Raw genomic sequence first — 23556 nt, forward strand, 5'->3', positions numbered from 1 at the left:
GCTGTCTGTACTCATGGTAGATGTTAATTGTTTAAATAATTCTAAAGTCCAATTTCCATGTGCAATGAACCCTGTGGCATGCAACTGGTTGGGAATCTAATAAAGAGACTTTTTTTGGTCTAATAAAACATCTCAAATTTTAAGGATTTCCTGATTTTACTTAAATCAATTCAAATATTCTACAGGGAAACTTAGTTTTGCCGAAGAATATCTTAATTTAGAAATTTCATGAATACCTCTACATACCCTCAAAATAACAAATTTATATAAAATGGTATGTAGATATAAAAAGGTACCAGAATTAAAATGATGTTCGCCAGACGCCAGTCTACAAAAAAGCATCAGTGACACTCGAATGAAAAAAGTTAAAAGGCCAAATAAATTACAAAGTTAAGGAATCTATTCCTTGGGTAGACAATCCTTAGCTTTTCGAAAAGGTCAAAGTTTATTATAGGATAGTGACTCAAAAAAGAAACAAAAGAGAAACAGCTAGAGGTCAGAATACCGTAAGTAATGATGACCGTGCATGAAAGTCACATGTCAATCTCTTACAGCCGTGTCCTAAATTTAGATAAGAAAATCGAAAATGCGCATTCACGAGTGAAATTAGTATCATTGGAATTTTTGAGAACGCAGGATAGTTGGGCAACACAGAAAATACAATTTTCAAAACCGTACCATAGTACAAATATGATGATTCTACCGTCAATCATCTCCTTAAGAAGGTTTAAATATAAAGATAAGAATATGTGGTATGATTGCCAATGAGACAACTCTCCACAAGAGACCAAATGACGTAGAATTAAGTTAACTATAGGTCACCGAACGACCTTCAACAATGAACAAAACCCATACCGCATAGTCAGCTTTAGAATAAAACATGAATATGTCTCATGTATGGATAAGAAATGCAGAAAGTAACACAATTTCTAAAAAAGATAAAACTGGAAAGCAGAATACTCACAAACAAGGGTTAAACAGTACGAGTGTCTTAAACATTGACGGTACCAATAGTAGTACACCACATGAGCATTTTTTCTACAATGTTTCTGCAATAATGCACTTGGTCAACATGTTTTAAAATTCAAACGTTGAAGGTTTATAATAAAATAAAGTAAACCCTATAAAATATGTTTTCGCGGTTTTGGATATCAGTATAGTCGTCCGATCTGTAATTTTACCGACTGTTACATTTTGACTGAGTGTGAATTCGCGTACGGTTGATTCATGCAAAGCAAGAGACGCGTATCCTGTCGACGCATCCGGTCCCGCCCCTATTAGAAAGCGATACCATCGGTTTTTGAGATTTACCTTGATGTCTCTTCCTAATCGATCTACGAAAAACTACTGTCGACATTAACAACTATAGGCCACCGTACGGTCTTACGTCCATAAGAATCAAAGTAAATCTGTCGGTTTGTCTTTGAACCAACAAGTCCAATATGTCTCTAGATCCGTTCGTGGTTCGTTGGGTAAGTCGAATACTTTAAATCGTTTACTCCTCGCTCGAGTTCCAACGTTGAAGAGTTGAAGAGGGTGTGTTGGGGGGGGGGGGATATTATGCACCTGTATATAATTTATCCATTTATCTAAATCTGATAATGTCCGTGGACTAGGGTACTTATACCGTCTTTAACGATGTGGCGCTTGTATTGTCATCGGCTGAAATGGCTTTCTAACGACATTCGAATGAATAATCAGGCCGTATCTTGTCATGGTCTACAATTTTCTTTCTTAAAAACCTTTCCATGATCTATTATATGATGCTGGTAAAGTTAACTGGTCGGAACGTAGTTTTACGATAGCTTTTAGTCTCCCTTTTTAAACTAAGCAGTAATCCTGGCCAATTTTCTAACCTTCTGGTACAAAACCTGATGAAAATAAACTGTCGAAAATAATACAAAGTACAGTGTCAATTAAGTCTGAAAGTGTATATAGAACTTTAGGTTGTACCTGGTCAGCACCGGGTGAGTTTTCTTAACAAGTTAAAGTTTTTCAAAAATTTGTTAATTTTTCTTTTGTTTAAAAGTTTTGTTGCTAGAAGATTCTTCGCACTAAAGTTCTTTCAAAAGTTTCATCTTCAACATTTTCTTTTCGAAATACCCTTGAAAAAAATTCAGCCAGTATTCAGCCTTCTATTTGTCAGTACTTGCAATACACGTTTTACCATCTCTTTTATCATGTAATTCGGATGGGGATTTTGGATTTTCATTTCGACGTTTCATATGACCAGAAATTCTTACAATTAGTCTTTGCTGACTCTGATATGTCTTTTTCGCGGTTTTTACGTTCTCGTGTGACACTTGAGTTGGTTGTATTCATAGCTAAAGTTAAGTTCCAAACGATGCGACAATGTCTTCTCTACAAGACCTATATAGCCATACCCCGTGACACCCCTCATTATTTTTCTCTAGAAGCCATGGTACAGGTCAATTCCCCTTAGAAAAATTCAAATTTCGAGCCCTATTTTTAGATTTTTGAACTTAGCGCCACTCGAAACCTTGCGCAAACGATGCACCTGTTTCTCCTCTACAAGACCTATATAGCCATTCCTCGTGACACCCCTCATTATTTTTCTCTAGAAGCCATGAAATAGGCCAACCCCCCCTTTTTTTGTCAAAAAAAATAAATTTTCGAGCCCTAGTTTCAGATTTTTGAACATAGCGCCACTCGAAACCTCGCGCAAACTATGTGCCTGTTTCACCTCTACAAGACCTATATAGCCATACCCCGTGACACCCCTCATTATTTTTCTCCAGAAGCCATGGAATAGGCCAAACCCCCCTATTTTTTGTCAAAAAATTTCAAATTCCGAACCCTTGCTTCAGATTTTTGAAATTAGCGCCACTCGAAGCCTTGCGCAAATGATGCGTCAGTTTCTCTTCCACAAGACGTATATTGCCATACCCCGTGACATCCTTCGTTCTTTTTCTCTAGAAGTCATGGAATAGGCCAACCCCCCCCCCCCCCCCCCATGTTTTTTGTCAAAAAAATTCAAATTTCTAGCCCTAGTTTCAGGTTTTTGAACATAGCGCCGCTCGAAACCTTGCGCAAACAATGCGCCTGTTTCTCCCCTCCAAGACCTAATTAGCCATGCCCTGTGACACCCCTCATTATTTTTCTATAGAAGCTATGGAATAGGCCAACCCCCCTGTTTTTTGTAAAACAATTTGAAATTCCAAGCCCTAGCTTCAGATTTTTGAAAATAGCGCCACTCGAAACCTTAAGCAAGCGATGCGCCTGTTTCTCCTCTACAATACCTTTATAGCCATAACCCGTGACATCCCTCATTATTTTTCTCTAGAAGCCATTAAATAGTCCAACCCCCTACTTTTTGTCAAAAAATTTCAAATTTCGAGCCCTAGTTTCAGATTTTTGAACATAGCGCCACTCGAATCCTTGCGCAAACGATGCGCCTGTTTCTCATCTTCAAAACCAATATAGCCATATCCTGTGACATCCATCATTAATTTTCTTTAAAAGCCATGGAATTCGCCAACCCCCCTATTTTTTGTCAAAAAAATTCAAATTTCGAGTCCTAGTTTCAGATTTTTAAACATAGCGCCACTCGAAGCCTTGCGCAAACGATGCGTCTATTTCTCTTCTACAAGACGTATATAGCCATACCCCGTGACACCCCTCATTATTTTTCTCGATAAGTCATGGAATAGGCCAACCCCAAATTGTTTTTTGTCAAAACAAAAAAATCAAATTTCGAGCCCTAGTTTCAGATTTTTGAACATAGCGCCACTCAAAACTGGCGCAAATGATGCGACTATTTTTCCTCAACAAGACCTATATAGCCATACCCCGTGACACCTCTCATTATTTTTCTCTAAAAGCCATGGAATAGGATAACCCCCCTGTTTTTTGTCAAAAAATTACAAATTTCGAGCCCTAGTTTCAGATTTTTAAACATAGTGCCACTCGAAACCTTGCACAAACGATGCGCTTGTTTCCTTTCTACGAGACCTATATAACCATGCCCCGTGACACCCCTATCTATTTTTCTTTAGAAGCCATGGAATAGGCCAACCCCCCTGTTTTTTGTCCAAAAATTTCAAATTTCGAGCCCTAGTTTTAGATTTTTGAACATAGCGCCACTCGAAACCTTGCGCAAACGATGCGGCTGTTTCTCTTCTTCAAAACCTATATAGTTATACCCTGTTACACCCCTCATTTTTTTTCTTTAATAGCCATGGAATAGGCGAACCCCCCCTTGTTTTTTGTCAAAAAAATTCAATTTTCGAGCCTTGGTTACAGATTTTTGAACATAGCCCACTCGAAACGATGCGCCTGCTTCTCCTCATTAATTTTCCCTAGAAACCATGGAATAGGCCAACCCTCGCCCCTCCCCCCCCCCCCCCCCCCCTGTTTTTTGTCAAAAATTTTTAGTTTCTAGCCCTAGTTTCAGGTTTTTGAACATAGCGCCACTCGAAACCTTGCGCAAAAAATGCGCCTGTTTATCCCCTACAAGACCTATATAGCCATACCCCGTGACACCCCTCATTATTTTTCTTTAAAAGCCATAGAAGAGGCCATCCCCCTGCTTTTTGTCCAAAAAAAATCAAATTTCGAGCCCTAGTTTCAGATTTTTGAACATAGCGCCACTCTAAACTTTGCGCAAACAATGCGCCTATTTTTCCTCTCCAAGACTTTTATAGGCATACCCCGTGACACCCCTCATTATTTTTTTCTAGAAGCCATGGAATAGCCCAATCCCCTGTTTTTTGTCAAAAAATTTCAAACTTCGAGCCTTAGTTTCAAATTTTTGAACATAGCACCACTGGAAACATTGCGCAAACGATGCGCCTGTTTTTCCTTTACAAGACCTATATAGCCATAACCCGTGACACCCCTCATTTTTTTTCTCTAGAAGCCATGGAATAGGCCAACCCCCCTGTTTTTTGTCAAAACAAATCAAATTTCGATCCCTAGTATCAGATTTTTGAACATAGCGCCACTCAAGACCTTGCGCAAAAGATGCGTCTGCTTTTCTTCTACAAAACCTATATAGCCATACCCCGTGACACCCCTCATTTTTTTCCATAGAAGCCATGGAATAGGCCTACCCCCTGTTATTTTGTCAAGAATTTTCAAACTTCGAGCCCTATTTTTTTTTAACATATCGGCACTCGAAACCTTGGGCAAACGGGCCTGCAAGACCTATATAGCCAATAAATCAAGGGTAAGTAAATTTTGGCTCAAATTGGTCTCTATATTTTTTTTTCTATCACCAAAAGTTTCATTTGGCAAATTTATTTGTTAGTTCAATTAAACAAAGACATCAAAGGTGCTATTTTGTTTCAGGGAAGGACTACTTTTACATTCTAAATTGACGTCGGTGCATTTGTGGTCTAACACCTACAACCAATCCGTTGACAGGTGCATGTACTGTGGTACTGAATGATACCCTGAAAAGGGGTGTGGCTTGTTTTATAATTAGGTATGGTAAATCCCATTTCATGATAAAGCTTTAAATTGCAATTTGTGGACGGAATTTCTGCCTTTTAAATATTTTTTTTTCAAACGGCCATTGCTGTCTGTTTCAATTTTTCGGTTTTTAGATATATCGCCTTATTGTTCTCTGCCTTATTGTTCGCTAGTTATTGGTCGCTAGTTCCATCCTGGTTTGACGGTCAGACCCTCCGCATTTCAAACATGAATAGGTCTAAAAACAATTTTGTTGAAAACAAGCACCCTTAAAACTATAGTTCCAAACTGAGTAGGGTCTGTGAGATTGTATTACTTAAACTAATATATATATATATAATATATTATTTTTCGTAATTATAATTATAATTGTAGATTAAAGTGTACATTGGGTTTTTATTGACCCCTTTTGATGTCCGGTCAACTCTGGAGTGAAGTAACTGTGATCATTGTGTTTCCTTTTTTTCTCTTTAGTGATCAGTTCGTGGTGTGTGCAAGACTACATTGCTACCCCTATCCAACATACTCTTTTTTCAAATTTGACATTTACCACTCTTCATCACGGTCGATCAACTAAGCAGTAAATTCGTTCTTGTTCTGGGTATGCGTGACAACACAATCAATCAATCTACCTTTATTCGTATCTTTTAAGTAACATAAGGTAGGGTCTCCTGCCACTGTCCATCAGCAGCTATCTACCTACAAAAATCAATCAGAACAGGGATTGCGCGACTGACTAACAATCCGAAGAAACTACCAGTTTGTTGTCTCCTTTTAATTCTGAAACCGTATCCTGTTTTCTATCATAATTTTCTTGTGAAGTTGTTCACTTATTGTTTGATCTGTTGAGTTGATTGGCTTATGGTTTATATAGCAAGGCTTTAATTTAGCTGTGTCTAATTTATTCTATCGTAATTCTAATGAATGGCTTCTTAACAATCGTTTTAATAAGAGTGCTATCATCTCAAATCCAGACAACAGTTAGAAGTTTTAATGGCACAGTTTAGATGCGAAAATTTGTTTTGCCATGCCACGAGAAAAAAACCAACATGTCTACATTTATTTATAAACCAGTTGTTGGCATGACACGGGTTATGTTCTTCTCATATATGTTATGATGGTATGATACTAAACCCCTAACGGGAAGGATTGTGCCTGATATTCATATGATGAAGACATAATCTTTCAATCAGTTTAATTGAAGTCTGGAGCTGGCATGTCAGTTAACTGCTAGTAGTCTGTTGTTATTTATGTATTATTGTCATTTTGTTTATTTTCTTTGGTTACATCTTCTGACATCAGACTCGGACTTCTCTTGAACTGAATTTTAATGTGCGTATTGTTATGCGTTTACTTTTCTACATTGGCTAGAGGTATATGGGGAGGGTTGAGATCTCATAAACATGTTTAACCCCGCCGCATTTTTGCGCCTGTCCCAAGTCAGGAGCCTCTAGCCTTTGTCAGTCTTGTATTATTTTTAATTTTAGTTTCTTGTGTACAATTTGGAGTTTAGTATGGCGTTCATTATCACTGAACTAGTATATATATTTGTTTAGGGGCCAGCTGAAGGACGCCTCCGGGTGCGGGAATTTCTCGCTGCATTAAAGACCTGTTGGTGACCTTCTGCTGTTGTCTGTTCTATGGTCGGGTTGTTGTCTCTTTGACACATTCCCCATTTCCATTCTCAATTTTATTGCATTTGTGTTTCGATAATGTTTAGTTCAACTTCTATATCAAACTCTTTTGCTTGAACCCCTGAGGGTTCACGCATATATATTGGTTGTTTTTGTAGTCTTTCGAAATATCGGAAGTGTCTACTGTCTTTTCGGAATACATCTGTTCTTTTCTATGGCTGCCTGCGTAATAGGTTATTAATTGATCTAATGAATATGTATTCCCGTTTTACAGTTGCTATAGAGAAAATTATTAATCGATACTGATTGATATCTCACATCAGTAGCTAATCAAATTAGAGTCGCATATGTTAAGTTTTCTGAAATACAAGCTGAGTTCACATTGGAGATTAAGTGTTCGTCAATGGATATAGAGTTTTTTTAGGTTTTTAAACTGAGTCATTTTATCGTTATTCAAAAAGAGCAAAGGCCGTTTAAGCAGTAATTAAAATTCTACGCCCAGCCTGGCAGGAAAGATGTGAACAAACAAGGAGTTTCTAAAATTGTTCCTATTTTAATTAAAATAGCAAAAAGAGAATTATTATTAGAGGTCCATTATTACTTTAATTGGTAAAATATTAGAACAAAATATCCTTTATCGTTATCAAAATACAAGTTAAAATAAATAGAAAATAAATTATAGAAAAACAGACCGAATCTTAGAATTGTTTGGAGAGAGAGAGAGAGAGAGAGAGAGAGAGAGAGAGAGAGAGAGAGAGAGAGAGAGAGCACAACAAGTCGGAGGCCACTCGAAATAAATTTTGAAATATTTGGCATTGAGATTAATGGTTCAATCATCATCCTTATCGTAGCAATCTTCTAAAACAATCTGATAAGTAAGCTGGTTTCTACAATCACCACTGCCTTGACAACAATAAATGCTGGTGCACGACGAATTCTGTATGTAGCATACAAAAGATTTGCTACAAATAGTTTTGCCTTCACATGTCAAACAAGGTCCTGTAAAAATTCATAGGACATTTGATTCAAAATACTCGCATACTGAAACTATGGAGCTATTCCCAATATTCATATTTCAAAGGTGACCTAGGGGGTAGGTTGGCGATATAAGCATTCATCCAGACGTACATTTAGAGTGAAACTCGTAGAATGTGCTGTCTGAATGATCTATCTGAAAGAGGTAGTCTCACTAAGTAAGCACCCTAAGAAAGCGCCGACTGAAGTTTATTTAGATCACCATGTACTGATTGACCATGGCTACTGGGGTTATACCGCGACGAATTGAATTTTCACTGGAACAGATGTGTCAATAATAGAACCAGCTAGATTGAAAAACTTTGATACATGCATGGGTTTTGTTTTGACGCCTTGTAATTGTCTTTTTTGCCAATTCCGATCGAAGAAGACGTGTCGCATCATGTAAGAGCGTGAGCACCTAGTATGCCAGACATCAATGATACAATAACTAAACAAAAGTTGTATATGTCATGAACGGATAAAAACCGTCTTGCGTCTTTGGATGTAGAAACACTTCCAGTCTGAAACCACAATTCATCATGTTTGACATCTGAGGAAAAGACCTTATTAGAAATTAAACAAAAATGTCTTGATTTTAATGTAATGCAACCCCTAGAATTACTTTTTACCATCTGTTCATTAGCAACAGAGGCGGCAGAATAATTCTTATATCTGCCTCTTCAGTCACTTACAGATCCTGCACAAAATTGCTTCACAGTCTTTAGATTTTGAAAAGATCCCGCTAGAAATATTTTGTCATGTTCTTGCAAATCAAAATCATTGTAGTGCGAAGTGCATAGTCACCTACAAATCTTATCAACCCCTGTTTATTTTCAGGTGCACCAAGAAATTTCTCTCAATCTCTAATCGATCTGCATTCAATGACTTTAGGAACCTTAGACCTTCCGCCATTTGAAATAAACCTTTCTGCTGATTTTGTAGAATGTTTTACATCATATCGACCAAACACGTCCACGACAAACCCAAAGTTTTCAAAACAAGCTATTAGGGTTTTAAAGGCGTCATTGGCCAAATCTCAATATCTGTTGTACCTTTTTACCTAAAGACTTTGTACAATACCCATACCATCTCTGATGAGGGGTGTACTGTTTGTTTTTTTATACAGGGATACCACACACTCAGCTAAAGGTATTTATTTTCGTACAGTATCACATGAAAGTGCATTGTAATCATTATCCATATGCAATCTAATTAAATTATAGAACTCGGTTTTCGTTATACTACATGTATAGTTCTATATTTTAATTATATTGATCCATATGAAAATAATTGTTATCTACTAACCAGCAAATATTCAGAGAGGTAGGAATAAATTAAAACTGTAGATTACTAATTTTTTAGAAATAGTTCGAAATAATTTTGTCCGCATCATGAAGGAGCTGGAAGAAAGGAATAACATGTAACTAGCAAACTATACGACAACGGAAATGTTTTTTTTTTTTCACAAAGAGATTATCATGTAGACTTTCTATTAGTTTTTTGAAAGCAACATCATGCTCCGACTGATTTGAAGCATCAAAAGCAAGTTATTTTTTCATTTCATTCAATAGTTAACAATGCATGCTGAATGATGCAGCGCCTTGTCCTTGAAGATATCTATGGAAAGTAAACTCATCACTGGATAGCCTGCCTGGTAATTTGCGTCATTTAAAACAGAATCGGCACGCTCAAATGACTCGACATGCCTTAATTGCTTAGCTCGTTGCATGATTTTTGTCTGCAGAAGTAATATTTGGACCAGTCTAATGATTATGCAATGGAGCGTGCTTTAACGAAAGTTGATTCATCATCATACGCATTGGTTTTTCCCTAATTAAAATGTATCAAACTGTTTTCTTCACATGTACCTGTAAACTTTTTTTTTAAGGCTTTATAACACGACCTAATTAAGCCACTTTACTTGTTCTAATTTAAAGGAATTAGCACTGCCCATAATTTTCCGGATTTATTCGGATGTGTTCCAATATGGTTTAAAATTAGTCTTTTCGAAAAACTCAACCTCAAAAGTTATTAAACCTTAAAATCTGCTATTCAAACACCTAGACACAAACATTGATACAAATCTATTATCTTATTTACAAAAAATAAGAAAATGCATATTAAATTCATTGTGAAAAAAACCCACAGTAATTCATAAGTCATGGGAAAATAGGAAAAGGGAGCGTTACATGACTTATTGAGGTGAATATTTCAAAACTGCTATATGATGAGTATTATAAAAAGGCTTGTAAAAGTTGATTTGTATGTTCTATCAAACTTTGATATATTAAAACGTCTTAAGTATTGGTTGTTCCACTATTTTTTGACAAAATTGACTACGGTTGATGTATGTAAGACATTTAATATACTTTAACAGACGGTAAGATAGAAAAAGATGGTACATGCAATTAAAATTCTTCAATTCACTCAATGTGTATTTTCAAATGATATTTAATTTTGATACTAAATGAAAGCGGATATATTAATCTTCCATTTCATAGCAAATATTTGCAGAATCGGATATCTTCATTCAGAAATTAATTATAAGCGTACCCGTGTTTGGTAATGAAAAAAGAAAAAATTCAGACAATCACCCTTTACCGCGATTTTACAAAAAACTGAACCGTGGGAAATCTCTACGTCAGGGCTAAAATGATAGTATAATGTATACTCTATCATCATGTGGATTTTCAGCCGCGAGGTATGTCGGTCCATTAAACTTTTAAAATAAGCGACTTTTTCTTGATTTGTCACTCCACTATTATGCATATAGAATAGCAGTGGTGAAATACTAATACATCGTCAGAGATAACTTGAATAACGAATGTCTTTTATAGAGATTGAGTGATGATACATACAGTCAGAGATAAGATAATTGTTTTACATTTGTCATTTTGGGGCCTTTTATAGCTTACTATGCGATATGGGTTTTATTCATTTTTGAAGGCCGTACGCTGACATATAGTTGTTAACTTCTATGTCACTTTGTCTCTGGTGGAGAGTTGTATCATTGGAAATCATACCACATCTTCAATTTTTGTACATAAAGAAACCATACTTAATCTTATTTAAAAATGCAAGTTAACCCTGAAAAATAAAGGCATCTTCTAGGTGTGTTTAATGCAGATATTATATGTCATATCGAAATAATTTATAACTGAATATGCGTTTGAATCCTTAAAATAATTCTATATAGATATCAAACGATTTACAGACACACTGAGTGATATTCTTTGTGGTATGTGACCCCCACCCCGACCCCACCACAAACACAAAAAATTAGACTAAAAGTTGAAGTAGCAGGTGCACAACTTCATACCCCACCTAAACAAGAATCAGTGCTTGTTTCTGGGAATTCTGTCAATATGTTTTCAAGGAGTTGAGGCAATCTGTATTCATTCAAGCGAATTTAGAGGGTCTAGTTGACAGAGGCCTAGAGCGTTTTTAGCGACGAAATAGGACGACATCTTAACAAATTAGGCGAAACAAAAACGTTTTTATTCATAAGCAAAAAAAGCACAACTTAGTAACAAATTATTTTTCTTAATGTCAATATCCGTATTCAACGGACATGCGATTGCATAAACAGGATTTTTAAATTGGGTACTGGACATGAGCTATACTAAATTGGCAGTTAGTCCTGCTTCTCTCTGTCTGTCACACAATCGTATAAAACAACAAATCAACACCTTCATTATATTTTGGCTAATTTACAAAGGATAAGTTATGATATGAAAACTGAGATTTGTTTGAACAAACTGATATAAATATAAAGTTTAGGTTTCAAACTGTTTCTACTCTAAAAGCCTGATTGAAGTTTGTTGTCTTGGGTGTAAATAAATTGAATGTGATAGCCATTGACCAAACCATATAAACCAGTGTAATTGGTTTTTCAAAACGGTTTTAGTTCGGGATTAACAAATAAGAATATAGCTTAGGGTTTTGAACTATTTTCAAACTGGCTACAAAAACAAATAAGCATGATTCATTTCATTTAACTTCTTTAAAACAAAGACTGCTTTCACATGTGATGTCGATTTTAGTCAGGAAGCTACTTCTTATTTCCAAAACGGCACCTCAAAAAGGAACATACAGTGGTTGCCTCGTATTTATCATGTTGTAATGTTATCTATCGGAAGAGAGGGGTGGGAGAAAGTGGAATGATTTCTTGAACACAAAAATTATGCCCAACATTGAACAGCAGTTTCATTATAAGAATCCATGTCAGTTTTTATACATCTTATAAAATAAATGAGGTAAAATCATATATCTTCATATAACAATTGATCTTATATACCAAACAGGCGTTTAGGTTCACGATTGCATTTCTTTTTTTTTAAAGAAAGCAACTTCTTATCTGTTTTATATGATCTGTGTATATTGTATCATTATGAAAGAAATTAATTACGTCACCTGTTTTGTTGGTTGTTTGCTAGTCTAAAGTTTCGTGTTTTGATAAGCTCCCTGTTATCCCTCCGATTAATCAAGACTACAAGTTGCATGTACTAATTTTCATAGTTTAAATTTTAATCTATTACTTTGTTATCAATCTAGGCACATTATATTCCAAAGTGGAGCTTTGTCGGAACTGTTGTTACAGGTGAGGATATAATTGGCTGTGTATACCTCACTGAGTTCGATAGCGGTGCTACATTAACTATATATGATAGGTCGTTAAGTTGTCGAATCATTGATTTTTACCAAACATTTCCTATTATTGATACGAATGGATGAATGAATCACCTTTTAAAGTCCAGTGGCAAATTAAATGTATATTCGGGACGAGAACATGTTAATGCGATATGAATATGAAACCTGCTTTGTACTAGACCGACACGCTGAGTCGGATTTTTAACGTGCTAGTTCACGAGGTAACAGTCCGCAAGAAGTCACCCTACCCGGACACATTGTTTTGATTCCGAGCGCACCCGTCACAGTTTTTGCTCTTACTCCTTAATGCCGCGTGCTTAATGGAGTAGCAGCAAATATCAAATTTGAAGTCTTTGGTTAGCAATACACAGGTAGGAGTTTGGTTTCGCATTTTGGCCCCGGTGGATTTTTCAAATATGAAAGTTATTGTGTAATAAAATTCATTTTTAGACAGCTGAGTACTAATTTAGCCTTCAAATGTGGTTTATAAGAACATCAAGATTATTTTTTACATGTTTTATGGGCTATTTTCTGTTTGACTCTCCGTATTTTCATAACTAGACCGGTCATCGGTCCAGAAATTAATGTAATGTTTACAAACACTTTTTTTCTACACGAAGTTTTTGACGCAATTTTACAAAAAATGAGATGAAAGACATATGATTTTCATTGGATTTATTGAAAGATATATGTAAACAGTTTCAGAAAAGGTATTACTTGAAGTGATTGAAATTCTACTTTTGGTCAAATTTTTGGGGAAATATGTGACATCTTTTCCCCCTTTTTTGCTATATTTTATAACAAAAAAATGCAGATTGTTGCCATGGATACACCAAAAAGAAATTATATTTTACCATCTTATATACTGGATATGAAATCTATGGAAGATTCTGATTACATACATATGCACATATATGACACAAACAGTAAGCTTTATATTGCAAGAAGGCAATGAAAAGGGGATGGTAAAATTTATGAGGGAAAATTTTAATATTTTTTCCTAACTGTTTATTGCTACCATAATTATGGCATACTTACCAAGCTCAGAATTGTATAATTTAAGACTTTTCATACCACAAATCTATTGATATTTAGATTCTAAATCAACTTCTGAGGGGATTAAGTGTTTAAGAATGAGAATGCATGTCAATTTTATTGTTTACAGTCCTTAGCAACCAAAATTAGACATTTTGACACAAGGCTTATAATTGTACTCTATTTGCTTAACCCTTGCTTCTGAAGGATTGCGCAGTATGTAGTAGCCTAAGTATTGAATTTTTGTATTGTTTCTTGCGAATATATCAAATTATTATTTTTATCAAGATTTCATGTTACATTTTGACATATATTAAATGTATAGTTGATTCAGCTGTAAGAAATTGATTCCCCATTACCAAGTTTTTTAATCAAGTCTTTGATATACATTAAACATAAAGATTAACATTTTCATGCTTGAAATTGTTGAATTTTGTACAATTTCCATCATCAGAGGTCTTATAAAGATTTTCAACATTATAAAACTGACAAAAGAGGTATAGTTTTTAAGATTTTGCCAAAAATTGAGGTAGAAACAAGATTTTACACTTTGACTTGGCACCTTTCTTTAAATCAGTTTTTGTCGCATTTCATTGTCAACTGCTAACCTTCGTAAAATATTCATTGCTCAACCAATTTTCAAAAATAAAAGGCCATTTTACTCGTATTAGCTAGCAGAACACAGAAGATTAGTTAAAAGGGAGAATTTGAAAAAAAATATTTACTATTAAGGTAGCAATACACAGTTAGGAGTTTGGTTTCGCATTTTACAAAAAAATGAGATGAAAGACATATGATTTTCATTGGATTTATTGAAAGATATATGTAAACAGTTTCAGAAAAGGTATTACTTGAAGTGATTGAAATTCTACTTTTGGTCAAATTTTGGGGAAATATGTGACATCTTTTCCCCCCTTTTTGCTATATTTTATAACAAAAAAATGCAGATTGTTGCCATGGATACACCAAAAAGAAATTATATTTTACCATCTTATATACTGGATATGAAATCTATGGAAGATTCTGATTACATACATATGCACATATATGACACAAACAGTAAGCTTGATATTGCAAGAAGGCAATGAAAAGGGGATGGTAAAATTTATGAGGGAAAATTTTAATATTTTTTCCTAACTGATTATTGCTACCTAATGCCGCGTGCTTAATGGAGTAGCAGCAAATATCAAATTTGAAGTCTTTGGTTGATAGGAAAGTAGAAATGTAAAATATAACGCATGATAATTCGGACAGGCAGTAGGAAATCTGTATTTAACCCAACTAAAGCATTAATATTTTGTACATTTCAAATGTAAAATGAACTTTAATATACATTTTTTTCCCGAAGCAGGAGTTGAAATCATTTTTATTAAAAAGTTCAGCCAAAAAATGGTGCTACAAATCCAAGGAACTTAGAATCACTTTCATGTGACCTCAGAATTAAAATTAGATGGAATCGTGAAACTTTTATCTGTCTTTAAGATAAGATAGCATGCGCCTGTACATAAGTGAAACTCGTCACTGAATATTTCACATACTGACCATTCTCATTGAGTCTATAGGATTCTTTTAAAACATGAAGATCGCCATAATTCTAGTTGCTTGCATGATTGGTGAGTTTAAAAAATAATAATCTATTAGGTTTACGGCGTTTTCTTATTATTTTCACATTTTTTTGGATTGTGGTATGGTTATTGAAAGGGAATTTAAGTTGTTGTCCATTCGTTTGATGTGTTTTATCATTTGATTTTGCTATTTGATTAGGGACTTTTCGTTTTGAATTTTCCTCGGAGTTCAGTATTTTTGTGATTTTACTTTTTTTTTATGACCAGATTTAATAAAGTGGAAATTGGTTTTATTGATAAAGGAATCCGTAGTTTTACTATCAACTTTCACTAAGTAATCAACAAATTGGGGAAAATACAGTTAATCGAATAAACGAAATACCGGATCGACTTATAAACTCCTATCGTCAAATGGCATGAACGATTAGATGATAATAATTTCCTTGACAACAACTTATCGATGTAAGTTTCGAGTTTTTTTTGTTTTTTTGTTTAAATACAATGATCTGTAAAATGAACTAAATTTAAAATACAGAAACTTGGCAAATGGCTGGTGTTCGTACATGTACATGTATTGTATTATGCAATAAATACCTGTATGAACAGACACATGCTGCCTTATCTTAAAGATAGACAAAGGTTTCGTGATTCCTTCTTACATTAATTCTGAGTTACAAGGTAAGAAGACATTGTTAAGATTCGCTCTCACAAGCTTATTGTGGAACGTTTAAATAAAAATGCAAAGTGTTCTCCCTTTAATGCAAGATTGCATTACAATTAAAATATCTGTCATATGATTACAGACTCGCGTGTGTATAGACCAGCGCATGTAGCTGTAATTTCCATCACTTGCTTAAATAGATAAAGACTAAAATTAAATGAATTCTATTGTTCGTTTTTAATTAGGACGTTAATCCATGTGTTACCATTACTCAGTGACATATATTAAAAGTCTAAAAATCAAATAAAGAAAATGTATTTATTATAAACTCATTGTTACATACATTATGATATCCCAACTTAAATATATATTTTATACATTTTCAGTATGTCAGAATTTGAAGTGTTTATTTAAGATATCTTGTCGGTATCAACTCTGCATGTGTCAGTGTAATATTCTCTCTGGTCAAAAATCTCTCAGCTGTGCTCATACAAATAGCAATGTCTTCATTTGCTGAAAAATATAATTATATCATTTTAGAAGCTAAAATATAACAATAAACAAGTATATCAGTCATGTTAAAAGTTAAAAGAAAAAAAAACAAATTTTAAAATCTTTGATCTAGTGATGTAGTCACTCATCTTTTACCATTATTTTGTAATGTAAGCACCGGGATCTTGACAGCCACCCATCCTATATCACAACATTGTAATGTAAGCACCAGGATCTTGACAGCCACCCATCTTATACCACAACATTGTAATGTAAGCACCAGGATCTTGACAGTCACCCATCTTATACCACAACATTGTAATGTAAGCACCGGGATCTTGACAGCCACCCATCTTATACCACAACAGTGCGATGTAAGCACCAGGATCTTGACAGCCACCCATCTTATAACACAACATTGTAATGTAAGCACCAGGATCTTGACAGCCACCCATCCTATATAACAGCATTGTAATGTAAGCACCAGGATCTTGATAGCCACCCATCTTATAACACAACATTGTAATGTAAGCACCAGGATCTTGACAGCCACCCATCCTATATCACAGCATTGTAATGTAAGCACCAGGATCTTGACAGCCACCCTGAGGATTTTTTTTAATTTATAAGTCCTTTCCTACCCTCCCACATACATTTTAATGGAATAGCCCTTAGGAATTAATGTATGAATAAGGCAAATAAATTGGACAGATTTTATACAATGTAACACCACCAGTTTGGGCTCGGTCATAAAGAACTTACCGGAAAGTAGTACATATTTAAAACAAAATAGTTCCTACGCATAATTGTAAATATCAAACTATATGAAGAATATGAGTATATTAATAATCTAGCCTAAGGTATCGAAAGCATGTATCTAAACTCGCAGAAACAGCGTCAGAAACAGAGCTTCATGGTAGGTAGACGTGCATCTCTATGTACTCCGTTGTTGTCTAAATGTTTGTAGGGTTTTTGCACGCTTCAGTGTAATTGTTGTGCTAAATTATGACAGTAAATGTTTTCTTTCTTTGACAGATAAAATATTTTAGCATTACTCCATGGCTTTCTTCTTCAATTTACAGTTATGGCGTGATCATCCGTTTGCAAAGAATTTCGCTCAAAAACGGTGCTAGGGGTCGTCTTAAACTTACAATAAGATTAGTGTTTTTGTCTGTGTTGAAGGCCTCACTGTGAATATGATATAAATAACAACAATAAAAGCGCTGGTCCCTTGTGTTTGTTGCTGTGCATGTATGGATTTTGTGTCATGGATTGGTGCCCTATATAATTTTGTTTATCTATTATTTGAATAAAAATTCCGAAATAATTAATTGTAGTCAATACATCCATTGGAAAATCGTTAAGCAGATTGCAGTGAATTTCGTAAACTTTCACGTACAAAATTTACATTTTAGCTATCGTTACCGGAGAGACATGTACAGGCAACACAAACTTGGATTCTCAATGCTCCCATCTCAACTGCGATGGTGGATGGCATTTGGCATGTGTTAACACCCAATGTACATGTGTTGAAAACACAGCTCACAGTAAGTGCACGTTTTAAATTTTAATCTAGAAGCTAGAGAAATCTAACTTTGTGATGATAAATTGTCATAGATGCACATACACGTTGAAAAAAGACCCCCTGCATCCTCTTCGAGTACACCTTTATTCAACATAAATCGAAATGAGAGGGCTAAGGACAATCTCCGGCGCAGAGATCATATCCGTTCCGTTCAATACTACGTAACACTACACTAAGTGTAGTATTGCGAAGCATGTACGGAACGGATATGAACTCTGCGCCGGAGATTGGGCTAAGGAAAGACCTGTATACGATGTAAAACAAATAATAGGTGCAGTTCCTTTCTGAAATTTTTAAGGTGGTACCTAACACTACAGGGAGATAACTCTGTAAAATCAGCTAAACGTTTTAATTACGTTGTATTGTTAAGGAAATATTAAGCTTCTCAATGATCAAAATTAGTGTTTGTCAAACTGCTATATAACCAATGAAATTTTTCTGATAAAGTGGTTGGTTCAAATTTTTTGAAATTTTTATATTTTTGTCAAAGGGTCAAAGTAAACATTTTGTCAAAATTTTATGAAAATTAAACGAGCCAAATTAATATTAGTCAAGGTGTTGGGTACCACCTTAATTATAAATTGGCACCACAACATCCCATCTGAATCAATACGTTCAGAGTGTATAGCCAGATGAGTAGTTCAGACTATTCTTTTTGGTACTCTTGTTTTGACATTGAACTCTGAAGGGTTACCAGTCTGATTATGCATTCTTATCGATCCTGAAAGTACATGGTTACTTAATTATGATAGTCTTCCTAATATAAATTGAAATATTTAAAAAGGCTATGATGCTTTGGTGTTTAGAATACAACCGCCTCGGAGATTACAATGTAGGAATGCACAAAATTGTAAAACGCCTACACGATTAAGTTCGATAATTGTCTTTTAATGAACATAAACATAAATTGATATAATTCATTAAACCAGGTTCAACCCATCATTTTTTCTTAAAATGTCCTGTACTAAGTCAGGAATATGGCAGTTTTTATCAAATAGTTCGTTTCTATGTATGTTGGCGTTTATTTTTGTTGCACTTCAGTGTTCCTGTTGTTCCTTTGTTTTCCTCTTATATTTGATGTGTTTCCCTCGGTTTTAGTTTGTAACCCGGATGTGTTTTCCCTCTATCGATTTATGACTTTTAAACACCGGTATACTATTGTTGCCTTTCTTTATCATACACGTAATGGCATACATGTACCTACTCAAATAAATATATTTGTATGGCGTTAGTTTGTTCAATTTGTTATGGCGAATAAAGAGGTTCAGTTAGATGTGTATGATAAAGAGATTATTAAGACATATTATTTTACATGTCATTCAAGATACCAATTGTCAACCCAATAGCAAGTAGCCTACCGCCTCAAGGTTACTTGGATTACTCGGTATGACAGCAGAAAGATATTGAAAATGGTGTGTTATATTCTATATCAAATAAACGATGTCCTTCATATACATTCATTTCAATTACACAATCACTCTTTTCCCGGGTTATTCACACAATTAAATATCCACATGTATGTACTGTTAATTAATTATCATTTAGTTAGAATTCTAATCGTTGTGTATTAAAATCTGTACTTTAATGCTATATTTATCATTTTAGCCTGTACTACTAAAGCTGAATGTGAGGCCGTTACTTCCTGGGACTGTCCCAATCGTCGTCGTCATTGTGTTGATGGCACTTGCAGATGTACCAGATTTTAATTGTACTTTTGTTATAATAATAAAATTTTGTACGATGGAACATTTTTTAAATTTTTTTGTTGTTGAAAGAAATAGAAAAATGACATGTAATTTGATAAGTTATTATAGCTATATAACAAAATGTGATACAAGCACTAAATTATTGAATTAAGATTATTTACCGTATACAAGAATTAAGGGGTTTGTTTTACTACCTAGTGTGACTCATGTGTGAATGTTATGTAGAACTTCTGTCACCAATGGCATGATTATTGACCAAACCAGTAACATCGGTTGTACAAGGTACTATTTATTTGCTGAAAACAAGAGAAAGTAAAAAATTGGTGATCATGTGACCCAGCCTGCATGGTAACATTTTTAGTTTTAAACGATCACTCTCAAAACTGTATTCAACCAATAAGTTATATATATAGCACGACTTTTATGAATTAACATATTTAACGCACAAAAGCGTAGCTTTGCGTGGATTAAATATATTATGTAACACTCCCAAACGTGTCCATCCGCCCAAAACGTGTCATTTCCCCCATACGTGTCCATTTCGCCTAAACGTGTCCGATTTTACATCCTCAAACGTGTCCAGTAATTGTTATTCGCCAAATCGTGTCCACTTTAAAACGCCAGAACGTCTCAAATCTTTTAGCGCTAAATTAATTTGTTCCCAGCGACGTCAATGTTACGAAGTATTGAACGGAACGGATATGATCTCTGCGCCGGAGATTGTAACGTTTCCGGTTATTCACTAAAGAGAAATAAACAGGAAAAATAACTTTGCATGTATCATAAGCATCCCTGATACCAGCTTTATAATGTGTAATCTTTCGACAAACATGTATTAATTAAAAGGAAACGGTATGATACGTTAAAACAGTATGCGTAACTTACACGATGTGAATTTAAGTTATTTTTAATGTGTATCATCTTTTTAACTGTCACGTTACGTTTTATTGTTAAAAAGGTAATAATCGACTAACAGAAAATAACGGATTAACTGATTGTTTCTTGATTAACATTTTGTGGCAATTATTTCATAGATATAAGAAGATGTGGTATGAGTGCCAATGAGACAACTCTCCATCCAAGTCACAATTTATAAAAGTAAACCATTATAGGTCAAAGTACGGTCTTCAACACGGAGCCTTGGCTCACACCGCACAGCAAGCTATAAAGGGCCCCAAAAATTACTAGTGTAAAACCATTCAAACGGGAAAACCAACGGTCAAATATATATATAAAAAAAAGAAACGAGAAACACTTATGAACCACATCAACAAACGACAACTACTGAACATCAGATTCCTGACTTAGGACAGGTGCAAACAATTGCAGCGGGTTAAAACGTTTTACCGGTACCAAACCTTCACCCTTATCTGAAACAATAGTGTAACATCACAACATAGAAAGACACACTATAAAATATCAATTGAAATGGCTGAACTCAATCAAAAGACATATTAACACAAGTGAACATACACTGAACGAATAAATTTGATCTATGATACAATGTAAATACAAAATCAATAAAATAAGGGATGAATTATTAAAGTTACAGTATCATACCGCTGTGAAATGTTAAAAAATTTCAGAAAAACAACAACAACCTTAAACAAAAATCCGCTATTTACAATAATATATGCATATTAAGGACAAAAGATTGATTGATTGTTGGATGCTTAACGTCCAGTGGCAAATATTTCATGCTTGTTATGGACGACAACATATTAACAATTAATTCAATAGGTATGACCTGTTTGGGTGTTTTTAAAATATGGTCACAATTAAGCGTTCACAAAAAGGGGACGTTTAGGTTTCCATTGGACACGGTTTGGGGATTGGATACGTTTGGGGGATTTGACACGTTTGGTTGTTTTAAGGGCATACGATACAGTTTTGATCCCATGGTGAATTTTTGACGAAAGTTTGCATACAAGCAATTTTTCACCTAGTAAATTCAAATATGTAATAAAAAATATACCTTGAAGTGGTACTTTTAGAGATAAATGGGGTCGACATTTTTTACATTTACTGGAAATTTCGGTTTCTTGTATATTTCTAGCCTTTGGAAAGACATACCAAACTTTTTTATTTTAAAAGATAAACGCAAGCGGATTTTTGTAAAACCATTTCCAATATCTTCTCTACATAAGTTGTCTATGAATTTGTGTAACATTTCTTTGGAAGTAATCCATTTTTATCACACTTTCCTGATTTTAGTCAAAAACTGTCATTTCTTTCTGTATTTTTATCTAATTTAAAAAAATTACATCGGTGAAATGTTTATAAAAATTGGCACAAATAATCTTCACACATAATCAAGTTAAATGTTATTTTTTAAAAAAGGGGTCCATGAACTCGTTTTCGAGTTAAATCAGTCTGAATGAAAAATAAAAATCAGTCGAAAAATGCAACTTTTCCCGATATGTCACAGTTTGACGTTGCGAAAAATATCATTTTACGTTAGCGACGTCATTACCCCCCCCCCCCCCCCCCCCCCCCCCTTGTAACTGTATCGTATGCCCTTTATCTAAATGGACACGATTTGGCGTTTTTAAAAAGGACATTTTTAGGGAATTGGACACGTTTGGGGGGATGGACACGTTTCTGAGTGTTACAAATATATATATAGGTGGCACATTCCCTTCAGACATGATCACGGTTTTTTAATTCATGTCATGAAATATTTGCCACTGGACAATAAGCAACCAACAATCAATCAATCAATAAATCAATCAATCAATCAATGAATTCATGGCGAAGTAGAGCAATTTTCTTAAAAAAGTTTTAAAAAAATCATCATCAAGTTGCCTTAATTTCCCTTCACAAGGTTTCATAGTACACACTTTTTTGCATGGATGATAAATTATCACAATTTTAAGATTGAGTTGTACTCTAATCAAGGTATCAAAACCATATTTGTTACTCTTTGTTTAAATGAAAGAAACTTGCAATTTCCAAAAACATTTTTTAGGTCCAAAGATTTTAATAGCAGGATATTTAAAAATCAGTGTGAAAACTAATTACAAACTATTCAATTTAATTTGGGACACACTATTTTATTTCAAAATAGCCAGTGACAATTTTTGTTTTAAAATCTTGATTACAATACAATGAAATCTTACCCTTGTAGTCATTCATGCGTAGTAACTTAGTACGCGGAAAAAGTATGTACTATGAAAATTAGAAGGCAAATTCAAACAATTTGATTGGACGAGAAGTTGTAAGTATGTGCTAAGGTACTAACTTGCACAATTGGTTATGAAACAAATCAATTTAATATCCCAGTGACCATCTGTGCTTACTTAGGTACTAACTTGCACACGTGGTTAATGAACTAAATCATTTGATATCCCATTGGCCATCTGTGCTTATGTGGTTTTGTGGAAAGAAAAAAATGTCTATATTATACGGAAAACTGTAAATAAATTTAACAGACTGTCAATGATCTATCATTTACCCTAAATCGCCTTAATGGCGACGAATAGTATGATTCATACTTCACGTTTAATTGTCAGTTTTTGATTGGTACTTACGAGGTTGACACCTGACTTATTGTAGGTAAGTAGGTAAGTAAATTTTATATTTAAAGTCAGCACATTCATACAAAACAAAAGTAACACGGGCCTTTACGAGCTCTTATAACCAACTATAATATAAAACATCAGCAAATGTACAAACGGAAACATAAAAGCTGGCATGCAACATTCAAAACTGTTACAAAGACACAAGTGCAAAGATAATCAGTATCATAGACACAAAACAAAATGAATTGCAGATTATA

At 34.5% G+C, this 23556-nt stretch overlaps 1 protein-coding gene across 1 annotated transcript; it reads left to right on the plus strand.

Annotated features, from left to right (window-relative positions):
- The first annotated feature begins 15278 nt into the window (after positions 1-15278).
- LOC127705340 (serine protease inhibitor Cvsi-2-like) lies at positions 15279-19826 on the plus strand. Its single transcript, XM_052209654.1, has 3 exons — positions 15279-15382; positions 17903-18034; positions 19678-19826. The coding sequence occupies exons 1-3, from the start codon at positions 15346-15348 to the stop codon at positions 19776-19778; spliced, it is 270 nt and encodes an 89-aa protein (XP_052065614.1). The 5' UTR covers positions 15279-15345; the 3' UTR covers positions 19779-19826.
- Positions 19827-23556: the final 3730 nt, after the last annotated feature.

This window comes from Mytilus californianus, unplaced genomic scaffold (assembly GCF_021869535.1).
Source record: "Mytilus californianus isolate M0D057914Y unplaced genomic scaffold, xbMytCali1.0.p SCAF_6, whole genome shotgun sequence".
Lineage (NCBI taxonomy): Eukaryota > Metazoa > Mollusca > Bivalvia > Mytilida > Mytilidae > Mytilus > Mytilus californianus.

Coding starts and splice junctions, on each gene's coding strand:
- LOC127705340 (XM_052209654.1), top strand. CDS start 15,346: ATGAAGATCGCCATAATTCTAGTTGCTTGCATGATTG. Junction 15,383..17,902: donor TCTAGTTGCTTGCATGATTG/GTGAGTTTAAAA, acceptor TTTACATTTTAG/CTATCGTTACCGGAGAGACA. Junction 18,035..19,677: donor TGTTGAAAACACAGCTCACA/GTAAGTGCACGT, acceptor TTATCATTTTAG/CCTGTACTACTAAAGCTGAA.